The sequence below is a fragment of the Centropristis striata genome, chromosome 22 (genome assembly GCF_030273125.1).
Source record: "Centropristis striata isolate RG_2023a ecotype Rhode Island chromosome 22, C.striata_1.0, whole genome shotgun sequence".
Classification (NCBI taxonomy): Eukaryota; Metazoa; Chordata; class Actinopteri; order Perciformes; family Serranidae; genus Centropristis; species Centropristis striata.
Window position 1 is genome coordinate 21,560,485 of NC_081538.1, and position 25,796 is coordinate 21,586,280.

The following is a 25,796-nucleotide window of genomic DNA, read 5'->3' on the forward strand; positions in this document are numbered from 1 at the left end:
GTGTAGTGTTTTGAGAGGGGACCTCCATTTAACTGTAATATATATTCAGGGTTCGTACGGGTGCTTGAAATCCTTGAAAATGTTTGAATTTAAATGTCGCATTTTCAAGGTTTAAAAAGTGCTTGGATTTTGGATTAAGTGCTTGTAAATGCTTGGAATTCTTGCTGTATTTCTCTTGCAATCTGACTATATCCATCTATAGACTATAGATAATCACATGTTCAATGTAAAAATAATGGGTAGCCTATCTGAAATGAAGACCGTTCCTCCTTAAAGTGTAATACCATCGCTGTTGGTATGGTTAAGTGAAATCTCCCCCTTTTAGTATGTAAGTTCTCATCTAAAACATGCAATTTACAACATGTTTAAGATACTGGAAACACTTGAAAATTGACCTTGAAAGTCCTTGAAAAATGCTTCAATTTGACCACTAAGGTGTTCAAACCCTGTATATTATTGAACCAAAATTATATATATTAAGATGAACGGCCTGACAGCTCCCCAAAAGTGAAACCAAATCAACTAGATCACCCCCTGGTGGCTGGTTGCAGTCATAAACCTACACTCCTTAATGTTAGCAGATAGAACATGAGCCAGAAGAAACATTAAATAGATATTTCCCAAAGATGGTTTCTGTAATTTAATCTAGTTCTTACTTCTGTTCTGTGGTACAAAGTAAAGGCACGTCCTTTATACAGTCTATGGCTACACAATACAGATGAAGAAAGAGAGACTGGAGATCTCATTCTCTAACATTTCAAGCATCAGTGATGCAACATTCCTAATGAACGCTTTTTTCCCCTAGAAATAGCCTGGTCCCATGTAGCTGGTTGTTAACAAATGACGCATTGTTAGAGGACGCAACTATGGTGTGGCTTGTGTATTGCTCAGTGTTGGGAGTGCAGTTTTTTCGATGAGTGGTCCTTGAGAAAGCTGCAAACAGAAGGACTGGAGGCCAAGCAATTAGCCTGTTCGAAACAGTACACTAGTTGAGGTAAAATTGTGACTTGCTGAGGGCAACTTTTTGAAGGATTAAGACTAGTTTGCCTCTCACTCAGGTCCTTAGTCAGTAGGTTATGTTGTCTACACTACCAGCAAAGTCTTTTAAGACCTTTGTGTGGGGGCAAGGTGTGTTTCTGTGTGCTTGTATTTTTGCTGCGGTGAGTATTTGTGTGAAGTAAACAGACTGTAGCCGGTTTCAGCTGTGTTTGCATAGTGGGGACTTCTCCACATTGTCCTTTTTGTGGTATTTCTAAGCAACTTTGTTTGCCAAAGGAATTTGTTTGGAATCTAAACAATGTCATCTAAATTTAAGATGGCAATCTAACCTCTGTAAGAGAACAGTTGTAGTTTACTAGACAAACCAGCATGACAACCATGCAATGTAGGTAGTGATTTGTAGTTCCCTTTCTGAATCTCGATTTACCGACGATGCTGTAGTACGGACTATGTGGTAATAGTGTAACAGTTGTGAAACCTGAAACCAAAACCACAACCCAAATGTCTTGTGTCACAATCAGGTCTTCCGTGAGAAGCAGATTTATAAAAATGAATCTACCATGGTGTTCTTAAGTGTTTGTAGTATTCTTATAGTTGATTAATTATGACCAGAATATTATGAAATATATTTAAAAAAGAAAATAAAAAACACACCAAAACAAGTATTAGCTGAACTAAACTGAACTGGAAAGTGGCTCAAAAATCGAGATAAGAACCGACTTGCACAATAGTTACAACCCTCCTATCTGGATCATTGAACTGTTGCCAATATCCTGAAAAAATCCTGATATCATTCAGTCTTTCCAGTAATTAACAAAAGCATTGATTTTTCCATTGACTGTAATGCATTTTAGTCTCCAGATCTGCAAGAGCAAAGTTCATGTATTCATTGTTCAAGGAAGTTAGAAAGAGCACAGATAACCACGTAATAAATACAAGATAAGACATTTCCAATATACAAACAGTGATTTGGCTGAATCTCACCATGGGAAGCAGATACAGGGAAGACACTTGAGGTTATTGGGCCACTGCCAAGAAAAGGATGAAAAGTAGGTTGGGTTAATGTAGGTTGTGTAAGGCTGAATCTTACAAAAACAGATGCACACTTTGGACTATTGAGCCAAGATTAAAGGAAAAGCTTGACATGTGAGATGTTATTTTGGACTTTAGGCTGTTGCTGTAATTATGAATGCAGTCTTAGTCATCTTTAAAAAAAAAATCCCTCAAAAGGCTTATAGATGTCCAGATCTAAAGTTACATGTTTCCATGCAGTGTTGTTTTTCTTCAGAGCTGCTCACATTTATCATTGAGCCACATGAGTCACCTCTGGCGGCAAAGTATTGAGTGTCATGGTATTTTTTGAAGAGATAAAGTAAAGCAGATGTAGTTCTTCCCCTGAAGATGTGACTCTCAGACACTTCCTGAGGGTCACATGCTCTATATTGTATCTATTGGCCCCTGTAGATCTCACACCATTGATGTTTGATTCACGTTTTAAAACTGTAATTTTTCCTGTAAAGCAGCTGCAGAGATTCTTTCACCACACAGCCGTATATTTTATTCCCGGTGTTATGGGTGAACCACTTACCCTGCAACCCTGCTCTTTAACATCACAAGCCATGAACGACCCGCAGTCTTTTTTTTTAGGTCGCCCACCATCCAAAGGGAATGATTGTGTTGACCTTTTTGTCCCCATGGAACTCACATAATGGTTCTCTTATTGAAGACGCTGCTGACAACCATCACTTTGAAGGGGAAGACAGGGTCGCCCGCTGAGCACCGGTTCAATGCCAGCCAAAAGCACAAAAGGATGTGCTTGCGTGATGACACAACGGCCGATAACTTTTTCAGTGTGTTTACATGCGGTTCTGAGCAGCGGGGCACGTGAATGATTTTGGATGGAAACACAGTGGTGCTGGCAATCAGCGAGACAAAGCTGTATTGAAGAAACCCTTTTTTGAGCCGCCACAAATTGATGCCTTTGTCTCCACTGTCTTACTTTACCTCTGTGTCTGAGTGAGGCACAGTGTGTTTTTTGGCTCTTATCAGAGTGTATTCATGTGCATCTATGGGAGTTTTTGTGTGTGTATTGTATTCTGTAATCAGGTTTGGTAGGGATGTAACGGTGCATCAGGAGACAGTTAAACATTGATACAAATGTTTGAGGATTTAAGTTGGTTGAGATGAAAAATGAATTGCGGTACTTACGGCAGAGGGGGGGCAATCATCGCTCTCCGTTCGTCAATACATATAGCTTACATTAGCTTGCTAATAAATAGCTAATATAGCTTGCTAACAAATAGCTAACATTAATCTGCTAACAGCCACCAGGAGGAACTGTGAATGTGCAGAGATCTCAGCTTCGGATGGAGAATGTTGATAAGATGATCTTCATATCAAAACGTATCAATTCCAAACTAGAAACACTTGCAAGCCTTAGTTTGTTTATTCGAAGGTGTTACATTTATTTGTATTATCCATTTAGTTCATTTGATGTAGGATTTGTTTTAAAAATTAAATTGAACTTTTTGTTATTTAACATAAAATATCATTTCAGTGGCAATTTTAATAGAACATATGTGTTGTTTAGTACAGTTCACCCTAGCTCAGAGAATTAAAAAGGGACTCTCTTTAATTTGTTAAATATAGGAGATAATATATTTTTGTAGTTTTTTTTTACTTTTTATATATTTGTTTTAAATATGCATTCATTGCATAGTTTGTGTTTTGCACTTACACCCCACCTCAGAAGTGTTGTTTTTTTTGTCTGAGAAATAATTAAATACATTTTTTTCAGTCGTAACTTGTCTGCAAGATCATGAAAAATCATGAAAATCTTATAGTTAACCCTGTATCAGATTCATACTGAATCGTGAGTGTATCGCTACATCCCTTTGGTTTGGGCTTTTTTTCCCCAGTCAGGTCAGTTAATTGCATTCATGCACTCAGAGGAAATTACTATCGACTTACTTCCTTCTGTTATTCTCACCACCATGGGGGCTTTTCTACATAAGTCACAAGACACTGTATGGGCACTCTGTCACAACATGTGTGTGTGTGTTAAATAGAACTGTAACCACACTCACTTTGAGGACGCACACAGACACACATAGTGATACAATGGTGCCATACATCAAGCTGTATAGCTGCAGTGAGAAAATGGATTGATAAAGATCTGACAGTGAGGCAGAGCGAGCCATTGGCAAAGGTCAAGGGCTACACACACACACACACGAACCAGGTGTGTACCACTGTACTACTACATGCAGACGCAATAAGTGCTGGGCTAATAGGTGTACATGTTGACCTTACTCTCAAGGTTAAACAGCTGTGGTGTTATTTTAAAATGCAGGTGATAAAACATTCACTCAAGGACACACACACACACACACACACACACACACACACAGATTTCACATCAACAACTCAAAGGCAAACTAAGTCAAAAATGGATGAAAGACTTTTCAGACCATTACATATTTCCATTTTTCCATTTCCTCTCACTTATTTTCCTTAAAAGTCATTACGGACTTTTTGCAGAACTCCAATGCAGTGTATTAATGTGGTTTTTTGTTGTTCAATTTGCAGCATAACATACTATTTTGACAGAAGTGTCTGGCAGGCATGCTTTCAGAGCATTGTTGCGAATTTTCCAAGGGTATAAATGAGCATTGAAACCAGTTGACCTCTGGGTCAAACGGGCATTAAAAGCGCTGCTCAATGGACCATCAGAGAACGTGCTGAAGTCTCTAATTGCAAATGAATTCATCAATAACTAGCAAGATGTACAGCAGAAAGCCTTGGGGACCAATTCAGCTGAAGAACTGCATACAAGCTGACACGTACATAATACACACTGTATGTGCACACATGCAATTTAAAGCACTTAAACACAAACTCACATATATTTGTGCTGCTCCTGTCAGTCACACAGCTGATGACATTTTCAGCACAAGCGACACACAGACACAAAATACAATCACATTGATGCTCTGACATTTTATTTTCACTCTGATGTAGATTGCCTCCCGTGGGACGTAAAGCCATAATAAAACAAATCAAAGGATCTCCTGTAAAGTCTGCCGGCCAATTAGATTTTTTTTTTACATTTTCTGAGTGATATTTGGATAGAAATTGGCTATATCTGATTAGGATTTTTCATCCAAAAAAGGGCACACCAAGCTCTCAGATTGTCATTGTGACACATATTTAAATTATTTAAGACATGTGAAATTACTTGATGTACAGTAAATCACCCCCACTGCCCTATTTGTAGCCAAAGACAGACGGATACAAGGGGGGAGAAACTGGCTGGCCTAATGAAGTCATCTCCATCCCGGTCACATAGCACAGAGGCTGTTGGAATTCCTCCAGGGATGCTGCCTCCCTGTCTGTCTGCCCCCCTGCATGTAAAAGCCCCTGGCCGCAGACTGCACATCTAAGCACGTATTTCTCTAACATGCACAACCACACACTTGAAACATTGTGGAAAGGCCACAGCACACACGTTACAGAGAAAAGGTAGATTTTTAATACTGTATGAGGGGGGTCAGAGAGAAAAACTCTATCTTCCTCAATTCCTTTTTCTCTTGCCCTGGTGTCATCTAAGGTAGCTTTAAGTAGCCTCATTAAAATAGTTAACATGCAGGCATGCTTACACACACTGTCCATCATTCAGTTACACACTTAGTCGTGCAGACGGAAAATCACAAAGCATCTGTACACGTATACAATTCATAGAGGCACAACATTTTTTTTACACACATGCACAGCTACTGAACGCACAATTTGGCTGCTTGACACCATCCGAGCATGACCCATTTACTGCGTGCTGACGCTGACATTGTAGTTTAGGTGTATGACTGAGAATAAAAACACCTTACATCTTAGACAATATTTTGGTCATTATCTCACCCTCAGTTTGTCTCACAGTCTATGTAAAACAGACGGGACATTTGGCCTTTGTCCGTATTGAGCAGTCACAAGCATGCAAAGCCCAGTGACATTTGTTGATGGTGGAAACTATAGGCGAGTTGGACTAAACTGCACTGAAAGCGGTGACAAAGGGAATTAAGGTAAAATGCCACTAGCTCAGATGTGCGTCTGTGTGTTGTCGATGACTGATGTGTATTTTGTTGCACATGTCTGCATGTGCATGGATAGTGGCGTGGCATATTTCAGCGTGTGTGTGTGTATGTGTGTGTGTGTGTGGAGATGTTCTCTTGGCTCTCCCAGCCCTTGTCAAGAAGAATTAGGGCAGCCCGGTTAGAGAAGCAGGGAGAGAATACAAGCTGCTGATGCTCCCCTTCACTGTGTGGGTGTGTGTGTGTGTGTGTGTTTGTGTGTGTGTGTGTTAGCAGGAGAGATTGGGGGGGACTGTGCAAGCATGTGTGTTTTTTCATGCTCTGTAACCAATGGTCATCAGTCGCAAATTGGAAAGATGAGTAAACATGCAAAGGGAAAGAAGTGATGGAGAAAAAAGAGAGAAAGGACACAAAAGAGAAAAAGAAGAGATGCAGGTACCTGTAGCATTGTGCTCAGCGACCTGTTGAGAACATCTGAGCATGCCCAGTGGTCCCCTCTCGCTCCACATGTTTCCAAGAATATTCCTGGTCTGTTGCTAAGCACGTCCACACACACACTCAGCAGAGTCCTGCAGTGGTGTGATACACAGAACTGTATTAAAGGCCACGAGAATCAGACCTCCATTTAAATGTAAATGCACAGCAATACAGTATGGGTCAGGTAAAACAGCATGTTTAACATTCCGACTGAAAAACATGTGAATTGAAGTCAGAATGTGTGAAATGTGACATGATATCAGATTTAAAATATTTTTTATTGGATGTTTTAATGGATGAAAGGAAAACATTTCTCTTTTCTCAAGCTAGTCTGGATATTTTCTTAGATTCTTTGAAAGGTGTGTACTTGCATTATTATATCACTAACATAAATTGATCTTAAAATGACAATATCATTGATTGTCATTCATTCCTGGGTCAATATATCGTCTTACAAAAATAATTATTGTGACAGGCCTACCTGCCTTCCATGCTTTCTCTACATATATTAGAAAAAAACCCTATTTTTATGGTTTTGCTCGCAGCCAATCAGCACAAGCATTCTATGATTTATCGCAACGTGTGATTGGCCTACTTCCACAGCAGCTATACAACCCACAGTCTGTAGTGTGGGGAATTTGAGCGTGGTATATTTGACAGCAGTTCAGTGTGTGATGTATTCATGTAAAAATAATTTGGATGGGATAGTATTGGTGTTTTTTTGCAGGTGAATGCTTCTATTTACATGATGGACATTGATTGAAGTAGAAAAAAGGTATCAAATGAAGTACTGTATCGGTATTATTATTATAAGGGTACTGGTATTGGTGATGATATCATCATTTTTTAAACGATACCCAGCCTTACAGTCTCCGTAGCAAGCCCTCAAAACTCCATTTAACAGTATTGTTGGTATTAACATTTAATGAGTGGACTCCCAGTATGGTGAAAGGGTTTCTTGTACTGCCGGGCCCCCTCAGCATCAACACTCCAGTCTGCAGCTTTTTGCAGCTCTTAGCTGCTTTCAGCTGATTGGCAGGTCTGTACCTCAGAGGGGAAGCAGGTTTCTCAGCGTTGGCTCTGTTAATTCTCCTGAGAAATGAGTCATATTTTTTATTATGAAATTACTCAATTCTGAGTGTTTCCTTGTAAACTTTAGAAGAAGCCACTTTAGGAGAAATGAAGGGTGATGATGAAGATCATTGTCACACTAGCACCTAAAGAGCAATTTGGTAGTTCAAACTGGAAGCTAAGGGAACAGAAAAGACGTCTTTGAAGTGACTGTTCGATCTGTGTCCCACCTGCTGCGTTAGGCTGAGACTGGATCCGTGTTTTTATTAAATATAGATGTGTTATGAGTAGGGGTGTGACGATACACGCAGCTCACGAGACGAACGAGACACGATATTGGGTTCACAAGAACGACAACAACAAGAAAACTACAATGACACAATATATGACTGGACCAACAGACTTTTATTTAACCTTTCACATGCATTTGAAATGTTTTATTATAACTCTTTACATGCATGATGTAAGCATGAGCTTTTAATAAACTTCTTCCTCCACAAATTAAAACTAAAATTTATAAAAGTTAAAATAAAAGAAATAAAATTAAATATTTCTTTCTTTTTTTCAAGTGCAAACAATATAAGCCGTGTTTTCTTTAGGGGGAAGGGTGGCCACTGGGAAAGTCTCCCTCTCAAATGTCTGCTCACTCTGCGTTACAACAAAAGCCCCCAGATGGATTTACAAGACTCCGGAGGTAACGTATGGTTTTCGATCATCGCGAAATCGCTTAGCGACAGTTTTGACCGTGATCACATAAGCGGTGGATTAAACATGGGAGAAGCAACTGTGGCCGCTTTCGCTAACTGTGCACAATATTAATAGGGGTGCACCGATTGCAATTTTCTGGCCGATCACCGATCACAGATTTTTAAAAAGCAAATAAAATAAATAATAACAAATAAAGGAAATCACAATGTCTGAGGTAGTTAATAAAATATTGAACTTAAAATAAATAGCAACAATTTACGGGACAAACTAACAAAAGATCTGCAACCATAAATAAAATGTCCTGAGTTTTTCGTTATAGTAGTAGAAGTATGCGTACGTGCAGACGCACTTTCAGACCTTTGAGAGATAAGACCTTTGATAAGATCGGTTTGACGTAAAAGAATCGGCCGATCGCCGATCCCACAAAATTAAGGAAATCGTTGACCGATCGGTGCACCCCTATCAGCAGCTGATCAAAACAAGGCAGCATGGCTAATTATGCACAGCGTCTCCGCTGATCATAAACATAACGATCTTGAATTAACCAGCATCGCTAACTGTGCACAGAGTGTCCGGTGCTTGTTGTAAACAAACAGAGAGATTGCTAAGTGAACACCTCCTGCAGCAGCAGCACATACACACTGTACTGCTACAGAGCAAACTGTTAGACTCCGGCTCTGCAGCTGGGAGAGACTGCTGCAAGAGGACTGTGCCGCTTCAATTTGTTCTTACTCTTCTTAATGAGCCGCCAGCCCCTGCAACGTCATTCTGGCTGCTTGCTGCTTCCCCTCCTTCTCCTCCTCTTCTTCTTTTCCTTTTACAAAAGCTCACAAATAGAAGTTTGGATAGCTCACAAATCTCGCATACAGATTTTTAACGCGACGAGAAATATCGTCAAGTTTAATCTCGTGGCACGAGATCTCGTCACTCCCCTAGTTATGAGTCAGGACACTTCTGTGTGACTAAGGTCTAAGCCAGTGTGATTGATGAGCTATGTCACAATGTCAGAGTGGAAAGAGAGCAGCCAGATGTATACAAAAGGATCACAGCAGCTTTAAATGCAGTCTCATTCAAGAGATAATTATTCTTTGAGCTTACATGTCCAAGGCTTCAAACTGATTTTTACAATTTAGACTGAGATTACAAATGGCGTGCAATAATATTTTAGTGGGACAGCTGTCACAAACGGACAGCTGCACAGTCACAGAGACAGTTTTATTCTTCAACGGTCAAAGAAAGTAATAATAGTGCATAAAAGCCAAAGTCACTTAAGATTAGAGCACAACCGATATGGGATTTTTGAGACCGATGCTGATACTTATTTTAGAGAGCGAATATTAATTGCTAACCAATATGGTGGCCGATATCGTCAATTTTTTAAATGTTGATTGTGGACTGATTCTTCACCACTCAGCAAAAGTGCCCAAAGAGCTTCTCAAACATAAAACTTAATTAAATAATTTTTGACATTTCTTTACATTATTATAAATTATCCAAACAATGTATAACTTTGTCAGCCATTTCTATAAATCATAACTGAGGAATTAAGGAAACACTAATAACAGTAATATATAAACATCAGTCCTGTTGACTGTTAAAAAAAAAAAAAAAAAAAAAGTAACACCATTTTTAAATCATGCCAAGCAACATTTTCTGCTTTATATATTGTGTATAAAATACAAAAATACATATTGGACAGGATATATACAGGTGCCAATATCGGCCGATAATATCTGTTAACCAATATATCTGTCGGGCTCTAAATTAGATTCTGAGTAACAAACTAATATCCATCCAGGATTTGATTACGACCCAAAGTAAACCTCCACTAATGAATGCTTTTTGGATTACACCCTAGGTATTTAGATTGTTGTATGCTATCAGGCTATAAGGTAAATACAGTATATACACCAGGAAATACATTCTCGCTTTATTTAGGCAACTGACTGATTGCTATGCCATGTCATACAGATTATTTTCCATTCTGACGGCATTTAATCTTTCAAGATATTCATTTTCCTATTGACACTGCAGCTCTCCCATTTATAGCAGCCACGGCAGGTTTGTTTGTGTATTCAGTGATGGTGGGGGCAGTTATCACATGTCATTCACAAACAATACACTAAATATTTCCACTAGGTTGTACAAACTGCGGCTCTCTCAGCGTGTCGTTCTGGTTCTTTCCTAGCTGGTGTTTGCAGTCACACATGGACTCTAATTTCAGATTAGTCACCACAGCCAAAGTAGTCTCTTTGTTTTCTACCCTGCGTTATCTTTAGCCTTGCTGTTTTTTTCCATGTGTGGCTTATTTTTCCTGTTCATTGAATAGGTTTATTAAATCTGTTCTACTGGAGCTACCCATATCGTAAGGCAGTATGGAAGCAATAGTTTGTTTGTGTGTATGCGGGATGTGGTGGACATTGGGGTAGTTGACCTGGAAAATCATTAGCCCGTATACAGGTTGCTGCATGTGGTTCTCCACATTTATCTACATGTGTGTAAATGTATCTAGTTCAGTGAGATGGTGTAGTTTCCACAGAGCCTATTCAGGTCACAGTCAAACGGAGAGACAAACAGACAGACAGATAGAAAGAGACAGGAGGAGGGTGAAGACAGACAGAAGAAGTCAAACAGAAGACAGGAATTATCTCTGAGAAAACCCCTTTTCCCCTGAGAAGAGGACAGCAGGAAACGGGAGAGGAGATGGGCAGACTTTTAAATAAAAAAAATACTGTAGTAATAGCAAAGAGTAATGGTGTAAAAGCAGTGGAATATAACTGGAGGCGTGTGAAAAGCTCAAGTAGGGACAGAGGAGGTTTGACGGAGCAGAGGTGAAGCAGAAGAAATGCGATGAAAAGACAGCAGCACAGCATGTATCTGCTGGAGAGCAGCAAGTTCCAGGTATCTAACAGCTGGGGGAGGAACCAGAGTGATGCATATCTGTGTCAAAAAAATATCAGATTAAATGTTTGGATGAAAACCAGCCATTAGAATAAATGTCAGTTGATGGCACAGATTTGGATAACTGGTTCAATTATGATGATGAAGTTTCTTTCCTTGGTAAACAATGTGCAACAGCCCAGATAAAGCATCATTTATAAAGCTACATTAACCTATAGCAACATGAATACAGCGTTAGTTTAAATGATATTGGCAGGCATTCAAAAGTATACTGATACAAACGATAGGTCATCTCAGGTAACTCAGCTGATGCTCAAAGCAATTTTTGCATATTGGGCTTCTGCTGAGCCCAGAACAAGCAATTTAGTGTGCTGTCACATCTTTTCACTATACAGATTGGATGCTGACATGAAGTGCTCTCTACATAAAGAATTTTCCGATCCGTTGCTTAAGTAAAGTATAACGGTCACAAGATAAATTAGAGTGGTTATGGGATGAGTATAAAAGGAAAAAAAACAACTGCAAATTTGTATTCCTTTTTTGTACTTTTCTCTAATGTTTTCCTTATTGGATAATTTGACCGCTTTTGGCCTCAAACTATTATTTAAATGACAAGAGGTTTAGAGGGCAAATCCCTGCCAACAAATTGCTAACAACTCATAGACATCTGAAAGGTGAAAAGGGGATGCAACTAGACTTATTTTAAGGGGTCACAAGCCAAAGAGGTTGGGAACCACAGGGTTAATTATTTATGATGATCTGAAAAGGCTGTAAAATTAATTTAGTGGAGTTAAAATTTCATAAAATGGAAATAATAAAATGACCTTATAATTGTACTTAAACGGGATGTATTAAAGCTCATTTCAGGTTCATACTTGTATTTTTGGGTTTCTACTAGAACATGTTTACATGCTTAAATGTTCAAAAAAAAAAAGTTTCTGGATCTTACGCATTTGTGCACTCTGCACCTTCATTACAGCCGGGGAATGACTGTAAAGGGACTTCAGGGGCACTTTCTACTCATCATGGTATAGTTGTTACATCACAACTTTACAGAAGTCCTGACGGCTCATTTAATGGCAGAGTTTCTGAATATAGGCTGTGTCATTCCTTTGTGGCTTGATCGTTGGGATATTTTCACAGTATTTAAATAGCACCTAGACCTGCTTTAACCAACAAGATCTCTAACCTAAATGACAGAATTGGTCGTCTGTCATTACCACCCAAAACAACCCATATGAGTGTTTGTCAAAATGACCCATATGAGCGTTTTGCTGGTTCAGAGCAAAGCGTTTCTTGAATTTAGGCTACAAAACCACTTCTAGGTTTAGGTCAAAAAAGTTCTTGGTAAGGTGCTCTAAAAGACAGTTTAAAAAGTAAATGGATGCATGTGAATGCTGGAAATGAAGTAGTTACGAGGATGACGTGACACCTGGAAGTTACATTGTCACCTAAAGACATGAAGTGATGTTAGATCACGTTGTTTATTTTTGTTTTAACATGGGACATAAATGCCTTCTCCGACCAATCCACCACCACTCTTGCCTGCTCAGAGTGAAAGTTTTGCACTTTAAACTTTGCCTGTGCCATCATTCATAATTATTATGGCTGCTAGAGGGCAGGGGAGGACAGTCTGAAACCTAAAAATTGTTTGTATTTTGCTGCCTGTATACAAACGACCTATTAAGTCATTTCTAAGGGGAGAACAGTCTGGCTTTATAATAAAAAAAAGACCTGAAATCTCATGTTTTACGATATACTTAATTATTTTCAATCACCATCTCTAAGCTAATACTATTTAGAACTTACTGAGACTGAACAAAAACCTATTATCAAGAGCAAAACATCATATTGAATGAACTTATCGAAGGACAACTAACCAACCATAACTACAGAGTGAATGAAAACAAGATGTGTTACATCACATGGCCTTTCTGTACATTTCTGCACAGAAGAAGAGTAGTAAAGGCAAAAAAAAGACTTTGGGTGACTGAGTTAAAAAGCTGAAAAGAAATTAATGTTGATGACGTCACTCATTAAATGAGATCTTGGCAGGCTTTCCTTTACAGTATGATTAATTATATTGGCAGCAGTGGCTACCACCACAATAAATCTAGCTCAATTTATAACCCAAAAAAATAATCCACAGCCTCTATACTCTGTGTCACCATGTTCTGTAGCTATTAACCCCCCCTCCTCTCTTTCACACTCAACTTTTCTCTCTTTCTTTCTGCCATTTGTTTAGCCTGGGCTCCAAATAGAGTCCATAACGACAGAAATAGAGCAGCTTTAGACACAGTCTCAAACCCACACAAAAAAGAGCTTCCGTTTCAGACACAGTTGGTGGTTAATCAGACTGCATGCCTCTTCTTCCTCAGCGAGCAACTCTTTCACTCAACACCTGTACTTTAGTTCTGCTTTATCTCCTCTCCTCTCCTCTCCTCTCCTCTCCTCTCCTCTCCTCTCCTCTCCTCTCCTCTCCTCTCCTCTCCTCTCCTCTCCTCTCCTCTCCTCTCCTCTCCTCTCCTCTCCTCTCCTCCTACAGTGGGCTAAAAACCCAATTTATTTCTGTAGCGGAGGAGAGGGTTGTGAGGGTCCGGGGGGATGGTTTTGCTGTTGTGTAGTCCAGGTAGCATACAGTCAGGGACATGGCCTCTCAAGCCCGTCCGAGAGGCATGGCATTCATTATATCAAAAACAGGAGGGGAGGAGAGGAAAAGGGGGAAAGGAGAGAGGGATAAACAGAAGATGAGAGAGAAGGAAAGGAGGAGAGATGAAGGGAAAAGAGGAAATAGATCAGGGGAAGAGGAAACGAGGGATAAGGAAGCCAGAGAGGGAAACTGAGGTGAAAAGGTGAGAGTCACACACACTGATGGAATCCCATCTTGTTGGGTCGGATGAAGAAACACGCACGCACACGACTGTCAGTCAAGTCAGTCAAGTGGTCCCAATTGGCTGTCAGTAGTTGCCATGGCTACCGTCCCCATTCTGCCGTTATCGTGTGATTCTCCCCGATGAGCAAACACACAGATGTGTGTCTTCCAGTTTGTGTGTGTGTGTGGGAGAAAACCAGGCATTTGACATAATTACAGAGTTGTCATATCAGTGAGATGCTGCCTCACCGTCTCTCTGTCTGTCTCTTTATGTACCTCTTCTTGTCTGTCTATTGTCCCTGTTTGTTATTTTTCTTCTCCATTCTTTCCTCTTTTATTAACTCCCTCAGAGGGAGATTGAGAAAGCAAATGAGCATGATAGATCGTGTTTGTGTGTATCCCGCCCATCTGGTGTCACATTTCACTTCCTGTTGCTGTGATTGACAGCTGTCAGAGATGATGCGTCAGAGACATAGCAAGGATGACAGTGAACTGTACGTGTATTAGTTGCCCCCAGGGGGAAGGAAGCATAGTTTGACAGCAAAGTAGTCGCATTGATCAGATCTGAGATCAGCGCTGTCGTATCTGGTGGTTGCTGAGTGTGTTGGTGTTGTTTGTATTGTATTTTGCTTGTTTATGTGCGAATTATACTGTAGAGTGGAGAGTTAAATATAAAGAAGTAAAGTAAAACTGTACATGAATAGTCTCCATTTTGCAGAAAATATTCTCATTCATTTAAAATGTTGCCAATAATACACCATTTGCACTAACCAGATCCTGTAAAAACATTAAATTGTGTGCTCCTCAGTGCAACTGGGAAGCCAAGAAAGACTCGACTGAGACCAACAGTAATGTAACAAAAAATTCAGCAAATAAGTTGAACAGAGAGGAGAGGACAAGAGAGGAGGTAAATAGAAGTTGTAAAAATGTAAATAGTTCAGTAAGTATAGCAGGTGAAGCCCCAATTTCTCTCTCTCTCTCTTTTGCTGTACATATACAGTAGATTCCATTTCATTCAATAATAAAATAAGTTATCGAAGATGTTCAATTCAGTTTTACCTGTGATATACTACATATAAGACATTTTTGAGTCCCTGATATATCTAGCCATGATTGTGTGAGTTTTGAGACATTTTTCTCAACCCATAAAGAGATACTTTGCTTCAGTTAATCTAAACCGTATATTAATGACACTAATCACATTATTAATTAAAGGTGTTATATTTACTGTGGTGCTGTACATAGTTTGCCAGAAATGGATTTAGAAAAACATGAGAAGCTTCTCTGTATAAAAAGTGTCGTGCAATTAATTTTTTTTTTTAACTTAATCCAGCACGTATTTTGGACACTTTGTAAACTGTAAGCCATTGGCTTCCCTTATATGGATCATTCCTGTGCATGAATGTATATGAGACATTAAGGCATGGGTACATGCCTAAGTCCTTGTGCATTATATCTTCAAATTTGACTAAAAGCGTAGAGGAATTCTTACAAAATTAGAAGACATTGAATTTCTATCCTTAGAAATAATAAATAAATATATAAATAATAATAGCTTAACTTAACTGAACTCATCATTCCACATCATTATTTCATCACATGCCTTGATATCAAACTTATGTGAACAGTGAATGCACTTCTCGGTAAAATGTGGGTATTTATGTCTTCAACTTCGTAATCACCTAATGGAGGTGCTTCGCGTCATGCGTGGTCTCTGTTCTTTCTCGCTAATTGCCTTAAAAGCTGTACAGGTGAAGGCTTGAAAAGGGTGCTGCCATATGATGTGTCCTTTGGCAGAAAAAAACATTGTTTTATGTCTAAATTGTCACAGGCTGCATATTTTTAAACCCTTTATATATATATATATATATATATATATATATATATATATATATAAACATTTATACTGCCCAGAATCGTCATATTTATAGATAGATAAATATAGTCAACCCTGGTGAGGCTGAATGATTCACTTTGGGTTTAATATAAGTTTGTTGATTTGGATATGGTTTAGATGTAGATGTGGTAACAGATAATATTATAAAATTAATAATAAAAAAAAATTAATAATAATAAGGTAAAGAAAAGGAGATATAAAGTGTTTTTGTGTGACAGGGGAAAGCCAGCAGAAATGTTAAAGGTGGTGTTTTTGTGGAGAAGAATGAAAGAGAAAAGAGGCAGAGTCAAAAGCCTCAGGGAAATTAACTGAAGAAATCAATATTTGTTGGATTCTATTGCTTGTTGCCATAACTGATTGCTTCATTGACATATTCATGTGTTCATAGTAAGAGATTTATTGTACGGCCTTTATTTGACTAAAATGTCATACAATTATTTTTTTTTAAGTGTTTTTTGGGAAACTCGCTGTTAAAAATACTAAGAGACCGTTTTAGCATGGTACCTTTATTCGTGCAGACCTTTCTGTGACTCGGATGGCAGCTTTTAGCTTTCCGCTGCCTGCCTCTGGATGAAAAGAGGGAAGGAGCGAGAGAAAAAGAGAGAGAGCCATGACTCATTCACATTATCCTCTGAAGTGGAAATCCTGAAAATGTGTCTTACTCACACACACATCCACACACATTCACAAACACACACACAAGTTGTGCGCAGGGGGAGCCCAGGAGCCCATTTGGAGTGCCACCATGTGTGATGTGCTTTGAGCGGCAGCCAGTCAGAGAGTGTGGAGCCTCAGATTTTCTCTCAAAGGGAGAAAGTGTATTTTAACTTGTATCCCCAGCTGTATCTCCAACTGTGGTGGGACAGAGTGGGAAATGACTCCGAGCCACCAGCCCAAATGGTGCCACATTATTACAGGAGTGTGTTTTCCACAGCAGGTGTGCATTCATCTGTTGATGCCCAAGTTTATTCAGATGGTGTTAGATGGTGAAAGCGGTCCATCAATTCCAGGCCATCTAGCTTTGCAGTTCATCAAACATTCTTCACAGTGTACAAAGTGTAGAGTGTAGTTTTGCAGTCCAGTGTGAGCGGTCTGCAGTGTTTTAACTCTACCATGTAGTTACAGCTCAGTACGTTTGGAACCTCAAGCAAGGTGGTACAAAAACTACTAGGTACCCTCCACAACTTTTGCAAATTAAAACCAAAAAGAGCAAATTGAATTGAGTCAAATCGAGTCGTACCATCCAGAGAAAAAAACATTTTTATTTTGGCCACAAATGCATAGTTTCTCCTTCATTTCTATAAACAGCAAGACTATAAGTTTTAATAGATGTTACATGGAGCACAGGAGCAGAGCTCAGATGATTGGTTGGTTTGTTGGTTAAAATAACTTTCATGAAAATCGATTCATTTTTTCAGCTATTTCCTGGTTGTAGTTGCTCTGCTCGTTATTTGGTCTTTTCTACAGTCATGAAAAAAAATATTAGACCACCCTTGTTTTCTTCAATTACTTGTTCATTTTAATGCCTTGTACAACTAAAGGTACATTTGTTTGGACAAATATTATGATAAAAACAAAAATAGCTCATGAGAGTTTAATTCTAGAGCCGATATCTAGACATTTTGGTGGTGGTTTTCTTGATGATGATTTTGGTTATTATCAATAAAACCATGGAAAATGGCTAGATATCATGTCTTAAATTAAACTCGTATGAGCTATTTTTGTTGTTATCATTAGATTTGTCCAAACAAATGTACCTTTAGTTGTACCAGGCATTAAAATGAACAAGAAATTGAAGAAAGCACTGGTCTAATAATTATTCCATGACTGTATATTTGAAGACGTCACCCTGGGACCGAGATAACGATTTAATGGTGAAAGTACTTAATTGATAATGAAAATATTTGCTAGTTGAAGCCCTAGTAAAAATAGTGCACATGATAGGGACTGTTCTCAGCAAATGAATCCACAGTTGGTGCTCTTGTGAGTGTCTATGGCAGCAAGACGGCGTGTGTGGTATTGACTCAGAATAAACTATATTCGTCATAAGTAAGGAACATGTGACCCATGAAGAGACAAAGATGCAGCTCATTCCTGTGTTTTTAACAATGGAGATCCATGACACAGAGGAAAAACCTATAGGAAGGATTCATAGAATTATTTTTTTCCTTGAAGGCTGCATGAGTCAGTATTGAGGTCTGAGTAGCTGAACAAGGACATTTCTTACTCATTCCATTGAAGACTAGTCAGCTATAGGTAAGGGCAGTCCTGATACTAATGAATTGCAGTAGTAACTGGCATTATACTGAAAGAGCATTGACAGTCTTTGGTCAGGCTTTGCTTTAAAGTCTGTAAACAGAAGCATAACTGGAAACTTCTTCACTGGATTTTTGTGTCCATCAGTGTTTTCACCAGCTTGTTCTCCTGTCAAAAACGTCAATATAGGTTGCGTGTACAGGCTGGAAAAAACAAGTTATATTACGAATTTCCCCATCCGCTGTAATGCGGTTGCTGCCATCTTGCTGACATAGTAGTGATTGACAGCCAAGCAAAGTTTAAAAGGGCAGAATGAGAGGCGGAGTTTCACCCAGGAGATCGGTGTTTGCGTCCCGTGTGAAAACAAAAATAAACCATTTTCAACTTAAGTTACATTCTTTACGTAAGTTAGGCGAATCACGTTTTTGAACGTAACAGAAACCTTTTTTTAACGTAAATTGAGGCAGTCGTGACCCTTGTAACTACTTAATTTCCTGCATTCACGTCCATTTATTTACTGTTTAAACTGTCTATTATAACGCCTTACCAGAAGTTTTCTTTGCCCTAAACCTAAGGTCAGTGGTTTTACAACATAAATCCACAGAAACTGCCGTGGTTTTTTTTAATTTGTGGTACTGACACACAACCACTTCTGCCGTTTATGTTGGAGAACTTGTTGGTTCTGCAAACAAGTTCTACACCTATTGGTAATCGTTTAGTCTGCAGTGCAATTGTGTGTGTCTTTGGATTATGGAAGGAAACACCTTAGTGACCTGGGATATATAACATGAGCTAAATGCTACACAAACATTGTGCAAAGTGGATTAAAATTATGCTGCAATTTACAACTAAAAGAGGGAGTTAACTGTAGAGTAAGTCAAGAACAAGCATGAGGGACTAGGTAGAGATGCTCTTGTTTGGAGAACAAATAGAAGAGAGAGACAGAGAGGAAAATACCATATAGTAGGTGGTGTTGATAAGTTCACACACAAAGAAAAAGGACAGAGATAGCTGAGGTGAAATGGGGAAAAAAGGGCTCCAGTTGGAGAGGCTGTTACTGAAAACCAGCTTGCACCCTGAGTGCTCTCCAGCCATCGATGGTTCCAAGGCTTTGTCTGACAGCCTTTCACAAACCCCAGGACTGAGAGGATGATGGGAAGCATTACCCACATTTCCATGCCCCTTTTTACAACCAGGAAATGTCAGAGCACCTTAAATAGATAGAACGAATTGGATTTGAGAGTAGATCTTAATGCTTATCGAGGCCCTTAACATGCTAGAGTGCTTTAACCTCACAAGTAAGTGATCCCAATCTCTCCTCTCCTCTCTGGGCCATTAGGTGCCGTCATCATCGCCATCATTCACCTCATTATTCACAAATCAGAATTAATGATAAGATCTCGTGCCACTTTCATATCAGGCCATTTACTTTTCCGCAGCCATTCTCCTTCCTCTTTTTAGGGGAACATAAATTCTTTACGTTTTATTAATGTCCTCTTTGTCTGAAACTCAATGGTTTGCTCAGACAGTGGGCTGCACAATGTATCAATGTAGAGAATATGATTTTAGATGCAGTGTTTTTCCAGCATGAAATGAGGAGCCAAAATAAATCTGAATACCTATAAATAAAGAGTCTGAATATAAGTTGAATAAAAGTTCCATAACTTGAAGATAGTGTTTTCTGGTGGAAGAACTTGCAAGCTGTTTGCAGACTTACTGTTTGGGCTCCTACTGTTTATATGTGCCAAGGAAGGACTTCCAAATGTTGGATGTGTAGCTTAGTTCGTCTATGTTTAACTGAAACCAACTCCTTTCTGCTCACTGTGGGAATTAAGAAGCAGAAAGACACTGTGAGGAGAAGCTTGTGTTCTTTCAACAGTGACTATGTTTTCCAAATGCCCACTGCACCTGTCAGTACAGACAAGATTTTTAGTTTTGGTTTGTTTTATTTCCCAAGTCCATTCCCTCTGTGTGGTGTTAAAGGATTAGGGTGGAGAAATTCTATATTTTTCTTGTTGTCACAACCATCACACTGTCTAAAAAAACTGTCTGTCTAAAAAACTAAAAACTTTCCTGACATCCTGAACCTGTTTGTTTTCAATCTTCTATTGGATTTGTTATAAGCCTCTGTGTCGTGGCTGAAACTGTGCTATATATCCAGTATTTTAGGTATTTATTGTATTTTTACACCTCATATAAGAGTTTCACAGGAGAGACTGTAAACAGAATGTGGTTGTTTACGCAGTACATAAATAGTCTCTGTGTTAAAATGCATTCACTGCCTCATTTGGATGCCTCAATTTGTTTTTCCTTCTTACACAAGGGAACTATGTTTCTCACTACTTTCCCCTTTGTGTCTCCACAGAAACCTGCTGGACAGGGACACCTTCTCAAAGTCAGACCCAAGTAAGACCCACCACCTCTCTGTTTGCCATATCAACCATTGTGAACAAGTTTGTGTTGCTATGAGTGCATGATTAAATGGGATGGCAACAGACATGGTTCTTTTTCATTTCTGAGCTTGCCTAAAATGACAAAAGGAGAAGGCAGTAATAGAAAATATAACAAGCACACAAGGAAAGAAGGATGGGAATTGAGGTATATATAACAAATTAGAAAAGAATAAGGGGAATTAATTAGATTAAAAGCAGTGGGAAATTAATTTGGTTTTGCTGTATGTAGTCATGACTCACTCCTTATAGTGAAAGTGTTTTTTATTTTTTTTCCACTAAATGCGTGAGCTCGGCTGGAGGCAGGTCTGACTAAAGCCGACTAAGAAGCTTCTCCCAATTGATTTGCTGAATGGATGGCAGTTCTCCTCTCCTCTTCCTGCAGTTAAAATTATCATAATAATTCTCTTGGTGCAAGGGAAGTAAATTAAAGGGCTAATTTGGCATTAACGATCGGAAATAAGCTTATTCACGTCTTTTTTCAGAGTCAGATGACAAGATCAATACCACTCTCCTGTATGCCGGAGCTGTAGGCTTGAGACTTAGACTTCTCTGCTAAGAGATTTTCCTTATTTGACATCTGAAAATGCACTTTTTTGATTTTAGAGTGATTTGAAAGTATCCTGTAATTAATTATCTCCTACATAACTTAAAGGGATAGTTTGGATGTTTGAAGCAAGGTTGTGTAAGCTACTGATCTATATTCAGTGTATTACCGACAGTAGATTGAGGTCGGCACGCCTCAAGTTTGGAGAAAGAGGCAGGAGAACCAGCACGGAAGTTAAGCAATGTACACCATGGACAGGGGCAGCAGCAAAACATAATGTAGCCACCTAAAAATATATATTTCAGTTTAAGTGTACGCTATATTTTGAATATTTTCCACCTCATTCCCTTGCCTTCAGACTCCCCTTTCTGACAGGGAACTGAAACCACCAGACTCCTGTGAAAAAAACAATACTTTTACCTCACAGAACACAAAAGTTGCAGGGCTGACGCTGCCTCAATTAGTGACTTTGTTTGTATTGTTGTGTGACTTTGGTGTTTTTTATTTTGTTTTTAATTTCTTTGCATGCAAGAGATGTGCCTGGAGAGGTCAAGAAGCCACAGGTTTATACAACAGACCTGTCCTCAACTAGTGGAGAAAAACAAACAATAACAACACTAAGAAATAGAATAAATAAAACAACTAAAATTTTAAGGAAACTAAAGAAACATAATTTAAATGCAGTAAAATTAATAAAAACAAAAAGCACAAAAGATTTGCATAAAAACGAACCCATCAGTTGAGAACAACTAATAGAAAAAAGAAATACATATATAACATTACCGGAGAAAAAAAAGAAAACGTAGGAAAAGTTTTCTTGTTGTAAAAGTGTTGGTTTGGAATCACCTCATACAACTTAACTTCATAAAATCCAAACAATCCTTGTCATTCTTTTCTCCCTTCATATCCAGCTCATTGATTATTTTGCAACATAATGAAATTTCCCAAAATGTTAAACTATTCCTATAACAGAGTTCCACTGTGTGTTAACAGTGGTTTGTAAATGCTGGATGCAGTTCTCCACTGGTTAGCAGTGTTGTAGTACTGGAGATCGGTCTGGGTCTGGAGATCGGTCTTGAGACCACTTTTTGAAGGTCTCGGTCTCGTCTCGGAATCGATTGCATTTTTAAACGATCTTGTCTCGGACAGAGCAGACTCTGGATTTTGTTTCAAGACCGTCAAGACCAAAACTGTACCTTTTTGGATTTACTTGTTAAAATCATTCCTGTGATTTTGCATAAATCGTATTGCTTCAAGTACAACCAATAACATGACACATATATCATTTGAAATTGTTGTCACCGTTAACAGCTGTCACCCCTCCCGCCTCCTTTATCACGCCCGCCTCAAAAGTGCATGTGAGTGACAGGAGAAGAGGCTGTGAGAAGATGTCAGCCAACTCGTCTGTAATAAAATTTGGTTACCTGAACCACAAAGATTTTTTGTGCACAACTACAAAAAAAAAGAAAACACAGCAACTTGTAAAATCTACAAACGGACTGGGACTGGTCTTGGTATTGTTTCGTTCTCAACCCCTCAAAGTCTTGGTCTTGTCTTGGTCTCGATACACCGTGGTCTTGGTATTAACTTGGTCTCGGTTTAGGTGGTCTTGACTACAACACTGCTGGTTAGGTATGTCATTGTGTGTGTGTGTGTGTGTGTGTGTGTGTGTGTGTGTGTGTGTGTGTGTGTGTGTGTGTGTGTGTGTGTGTGTGTGTGTGTGTGTGTGTGTGTGTGTGTGTGTGTGTGTGTGTGTGTGTGTGTGTGTGTGTGTGTGTGTGTGTGTGTGTGTGTGTGTGTGTAGGGATAGGAGATCAAGACTCATCTAATAAAAAAAACGTAAACAATCACTGTTATCAAAGATGATATCCATCATCTAAAAATGTCTGTAAATTTAGCATTATGACATCAGGATTACTTTAGTTGCTCTACTATGACTCACTATTACATACACACATACATACTGGTTTTACAAAACATAGCATGTCAGCACATTGACAGTAGCACTGGAAACAATGAGTCAAGGTATGACGATGAGAGTGATGAACACACTGACAAGGATGACAGTGATTAACATGAGGATGATGAAGAGGAGGAGGAGGAAGAGGCTCAGGCTTTACCCATACATTTAGACGTGCTCCTGTGCTGAGTAGCACTTGCGATTATGCTGAGCACAGCGACTTCAGTCTCCTGATCTGAACCAGCCTGACAGGCGAAAAAGAGCAGGGAGGGAAAGGAAAGAGAATGTCTGAGATACTGGAAATATAGAGATGCCTTAGATATGTCACTTGATGGTAAAAATACCCTTCAAATCCAAGACTAAAGCCAAGAGTCTCCGGGACAAGTGTGACAGAGAGATGAAGCCTTTGAAACCAAACGACGTCAAACCATGAAGATTTTTTCTGTTTTGTTATTGGTTTAAATCAGTTTAAAGTCTGTTCCCTAGAATATCTCGCGTAGTTATTTCATTTCTATCCCAGCTCAGAAATAAGAAGATCTTGTGTGTCTGTCTGTGTGATTGATATATCCTCCTGTCACTTATCTGAAAAGAACATCAAAGGCCTCCAGAAATGAAGTGTATGATGAGTGAGCTCGGTAATTTGTCTCGTTTGCACAATGACTTGAAATGATGTCTTTCACCATCTGAAGACGGGGAACATGTTTAAAACTATTAGGTGCTTTGATGTCATTTTGTTATTTGTAATTCATGCATTTATGGCTTCTTAGTCATATTCTGATGGATCCAATAAATACCATGACATTTGAGTTTGTTTTTTAATTATTTTCTTTTGGTGTTATATAAGAGTAATTTTTCTCGATCCTTGCCTTAGTTAGGCAAGCCACCAATTTGGAAATGTATTTGTTATAAAGAAGAATCCTCACGTACAAGGGTCAGGTAGTTGTTAGGTCCACAAAATGAATAATTGTGAAGGTTTTGAGGAAAATACCTGGACAGCTCTGATGATATTAGCATTGGTTTTAACATGTATCTTTAATCTTATGTTATAATGTTATGTGTCTCTGTTCTTCACAGTTTGTGTCCTCTACACACAAGGCATGGGCAACAAGGAGTGGAGAGAGGTGAGAAATAAAGTGTGAATCAATGAATATACTGGAGCTACTTAAGGTTTCGTCACCACTTGTACAACTAGAGACATAACAAACTCCAGTAGTGAAGAAAAATGCACAGCGGAAACATCCACAGAGATGCAGAGTAATATGCTGATATCATCATGCTATCATGCTGATAAAGGAAATGCTAGCCTGCTGTTGTTTAGCAGGCAGGATATTACTAAGTCCACTTCCTTAGTTTATTTGTTTGCATGCTAACTTTTGCCAAATAGGGTTAAAGTCACTTTTAAGCATTTTTTTATACTTTATGTTGTAACACAAAGAACGCAACACTGTTATTGAAATTATTTTATATTTAATTCTGTTTATCTCTGTCAGTTTGATTAATTAATGAACTAATTAAGATAAGTAACTCTTAACTCTTGTACTTGTGGCACAAACTGTATAAAAGAAGTGCACATTGCTACCCTTCGGTTTGTAGAAACCGTCGTCATCTTGGAGCTAAAAGAACCAATATCAGATAGTGGTTGAGTTAAGCTCTCAGCTAATGCAAGGGCTAGCTAGCTTGGTTAGCAAGGTCCATTTGGAAATATTAACTTATTAAAAAGGATGCTATTTGGACTAGCCTAAAACAAAATGTACTTACCAGAAAATCACTAAACAAGACATTTTAGGCGACGCACAGTGAAAGGGTCAAAGTTGTAAGACAACACCTAAAAAGTGTGAAAATTCAGGGCAGTTGCTATGCCTCTATCCTTTAGTGTGTGGCTACAAGGTAGCATCATTTTCAAATACACATCATAATGTACTGAACAGGAATTGAAACTAGCAATTGAGACCATAAACACATCAGAATAATATTTACTGAGGCAATAAATCAAGTGAGAAGTAGGCTCATTCTCTAATATACTTCTATTGGACTCCTTTTCGCAAACCAGTGGAGAGACTGCAGGTTTAAGGCACTTCTGCATTGGCTCCAATTGTCAAACCGGGAGGCTACTTCTTTTATACAGTCTATGATTAGCATACTAACTCTGCCAACTGCAAATCAGGGTTAAAGTACAACTGAAGCTGATTAGTTCATAAAGTTCATAAAGTAATAAAGCTGACAGTCAGGCTGCAGAAACTCCAGATCACTTCTAACGTATTATTCACAGAGTACTAACCTAACAATATTATTAAAGTTCTAGTGAAATGTATTAATGAATATGAACTAATTATGATAATTAGCCTGACTTCATTTGTCCCTGTAGACACTACCAATACCTACTACTCTTTTATGAGCACTCACGTATGACTGTTCTGCAATCACCAAAGTGTTTCACGATGATTAATATTCATAAATGTAAATGAGGGGGCGAATCTTGCAGCCCCAATCATTCCCAGTTATTCATAGTCCTGAGAAGCCCATCATCTGCATGAATTATTGATAGGCTAAGTTAAATGCCAAACCTGGAACCTA

General features: G+C 38.8%; 1 protein-coding gene across 1 annotated transcript in view; it reads left to right on the forward strand.

Annotated features, from left to right (window-relative positions):
* The window catches only part of LOC131960422 (copine-8), a 113,047-nt gene that overhangs the window by 6,383 nt on the left and 80,868 nt on the right, over nt 1-25,796 (forward strand). Inside the window, exons 2-3 of the mRNA XM_059325643.1 lie at nt 20,631-20,671; nt 24,297-24,343. Coding sequence (XP_059181626.1) covers nt 20,631-20,671; nt 24,297-24,343 — 88 coding nt within the window. The remainder of the gene's footprint in view (nt 1-20,630; nt 20,672-24,296; nt 24,344-25,796) is intronic.